Source organism: Trichechus manatus, unplaced genomic scaffold, assembly GCF_000243295.1.
Source record: "Trichechus manatus latirostris isolate Lorelei unplaced genomic scaffold, TriManLat1.0 scaffold00057, whole genome shotgun sequence".
NCBI classification, from domain to species: Eukaryota; Metazoa; Chordata; class Mammalia; order Sirenia; family Trichechidae; genus Trichechus; species Trichechus manatus.
In genome coordinates, this window is record NW_004443993.1 from 11,007,927 (window position 1) to 11,010,216 (window position 2,290).

General features: G+C 55.4%; 1 protein-coding gene across 3 annotated transcripts in view; it reads left to right on the plus strand.

The window, feature by feature from the left end:
* Window positions 1–2,290, plus strand: part of SIRT6 (sirtuin 6) — a 9,215-nt gene that overhangs the window by 5,946 nt on the left and 979 nt on the right. For 2 of the 3 annotated variants that reach the window (XM_004378460.2, XM_023733119.1), the window contains 2 exons: window positions 1,217–1,312; window positions 1,398–1,478. In XM_004378460.2, coding sequence (XP_004378517.1) covers window positions 1,217–1,312; window positions 1,398–1,478 — 177 coding nt within the window. The remainder of the gene's footprint in view (window positions 1–1,216; window positions 1,313–1,397; window positions 1,479–2,290) is intronic. The other variant, XM_004378461.2, reaches the window with a different exon arrangement.

Sequence of the window (2,290 nt, forward strand, 5' to 3'; positions counted from 1 at the left end):
CCTTTCTGTCTCCTGGGCTAATACTTTCCTTGTGTCTTTGGTGTTCTTCATTCTCCTTTACTCCAGGTGGTTGGGACCAATTGATGCATCTTAGATGGGGGGGGTCCCCACTTTTTAAAAGTATTTTTCCTCCACGTTTATTTTGGAAATTTTCAAATCTATTTTTAAAAAGTTACAAAAACCTTACGATGGACTCTGAACCCCTTCACCTAGGGCAGGGGTCAGCGGTCGGTTTCTGTAAAGGGCCAGAGAGTCATTGCCTTCAGCTCTGTGGGCCGGTGGTCTCTGTCCAGACCACTCAACTCTACTCAACTCTGCCCTTGTAGCTTAAGAGCAGTCAGGCAATATGTAAAGGAATGGATGTGGCTGTGTGTCAATAAAACTTTATTTACAAAACACAGGCGGGGGGCCGATGTGGCCCCAGGCCATAGTTTGCCAGCCCCTGACCTAAGTTCACCAACTGTTAGCATTTTGCCACAATTGGTTTTCTTCTCTCTGTGAAGAGTATCTGCTGAGCCACTGAAGAGTAAGTTGCAGACTTCATGACCCTTGCCCCTAAACCCTTGAGAGTGTATCTCCTGTGAGCTAAAATATTCTCCCCCATAACCCCATTGTTGTTATTGCTGAGTGTCGTCAAGTTGATTCCGACTCATAGTGACCCCATGTGACAGAGTAGAACTGCCCCATAGGGCTTTCTAGGCTGCAGTCTTGACAGGAGCAGATTATCAGGTCTTTCTCCTGCGGAGCTACTGGGTGGGTTCAAACCACCAACCTTTGAGCTAGCAGACGAGTGCTTAACTGTTGCTCCCCCAGTGACCCTTATACCCGCATTACAGTTACTAAAATCAGGGAACACCGATTCGCTGCCCAGGTCACATTTTGCCGACAGTGCTCCCCTTATAGCTAGCTCCTTATCCTACCCCAGCACTCAGCCAGGGACAGGCTTTGCACGGCACCGCCCAGTCTCCTTAATCTCCTGTCTGGCACTTTCCCACCTTCCTTTGCTCGCCGTGACATGGCCACGGAAACGTCCAGCCCAGTTATTCCGTGGCAGGTCCCTCGTTCTGGGATTGCCAGAAGTTCCCTCCAGCCGAGATTCTGGTTGTGTGGCCCCGGCTCCCCTGGGAGAACATCTCCGGAAAGGGAGCAAAGGGTGGGTCTCCCAGGCAGGTGGGCGGCTTCGGTGACGGCCCCATGTCCCCCCTCCCTTGCACAGGCAGTACATCCGGGACACGGTTGTAGGCAGCATGGGCCTTAAAGCCACCGGCCGGTTCTGCACTGTGGCCAAGGCCCGGGGGCTGCGGGCCTGCAGGTGAGTGACCCCCCCACCCCTGCGTCACGGACCCCGGGGAGGCGGTGGGGAGCCCTGCCGACTCCTTTCACCCTCACCATCGCAGGGGGGCGCTGAGAGACACCATCCTGGACTGGGAGGACGCCCTGCCCGACCGGGACCTCACCCTTGCTGATGAGGCCAGCAGGTCTGTCCCCGAGCCCCCTACCCCTAATGAACATGGGCTGGGGCAGGCGAGGCAGACAGGCAGAAACAGCCAACTACAGCACAGGGCAGAAGACACAGCTCAGAGGCAGAGGCAGCAGCCAAGAAGAGCTTCCTGGAGGAGGTGGCCCTCTCTGGGCCTCAGTTTCCCCATAATAATAGTTGTCATTATTGTTGGCTGCCGTTGAGTCAGGCCCTGACTCAGTGACCCTGTGCGCAGCGAAATGAAACGCTGCCCGGTCCCGTGCCCACCCCATGATCAGCTGCAGATTGGCCTGTTGTGATCCATAGGGTCTTCGTTGACTGATTTTCAGAAGTCAATCGCCAGGTCTTTCTTCCTAGTCTGTCTTAGTGTGGAAGCTCTGCTGAAACCTGTTCAGCATCCTAGCAACACGCAGGCCTCCACTGACAGACCGGTGGGGGCTGCACATGAGGTGCGCTGGCCGGGAATCGAACCTGGGTCTCCCGTATGGAAGGTGGTAGTTGTACCACTGAACCACCACTGCCCTCATAATAACAGCGGCTCCTAGGTATTGAGCCCCCTCACGCACCCGGCCCTGTGCCAGGGCTTCACACACATGCTCTACTGGGCCCATTTTACAGGTGAGGAAACTGAGGCTTAGCAGGGTGGCTACTTTGCCCAGTGCTACCCAGCCAGGAAGTGATGGGGCCAGGAGTGGAACCCAGGAGTCCAGGCTCTTTCCCATGATGCTCTGTGAATCGTGTAGTACCTAAGTCCCCTTCCATGGCAACGAGAAGAGATCAGGGAGGGTGGGGGAGGGTAGCAGGAGCCGA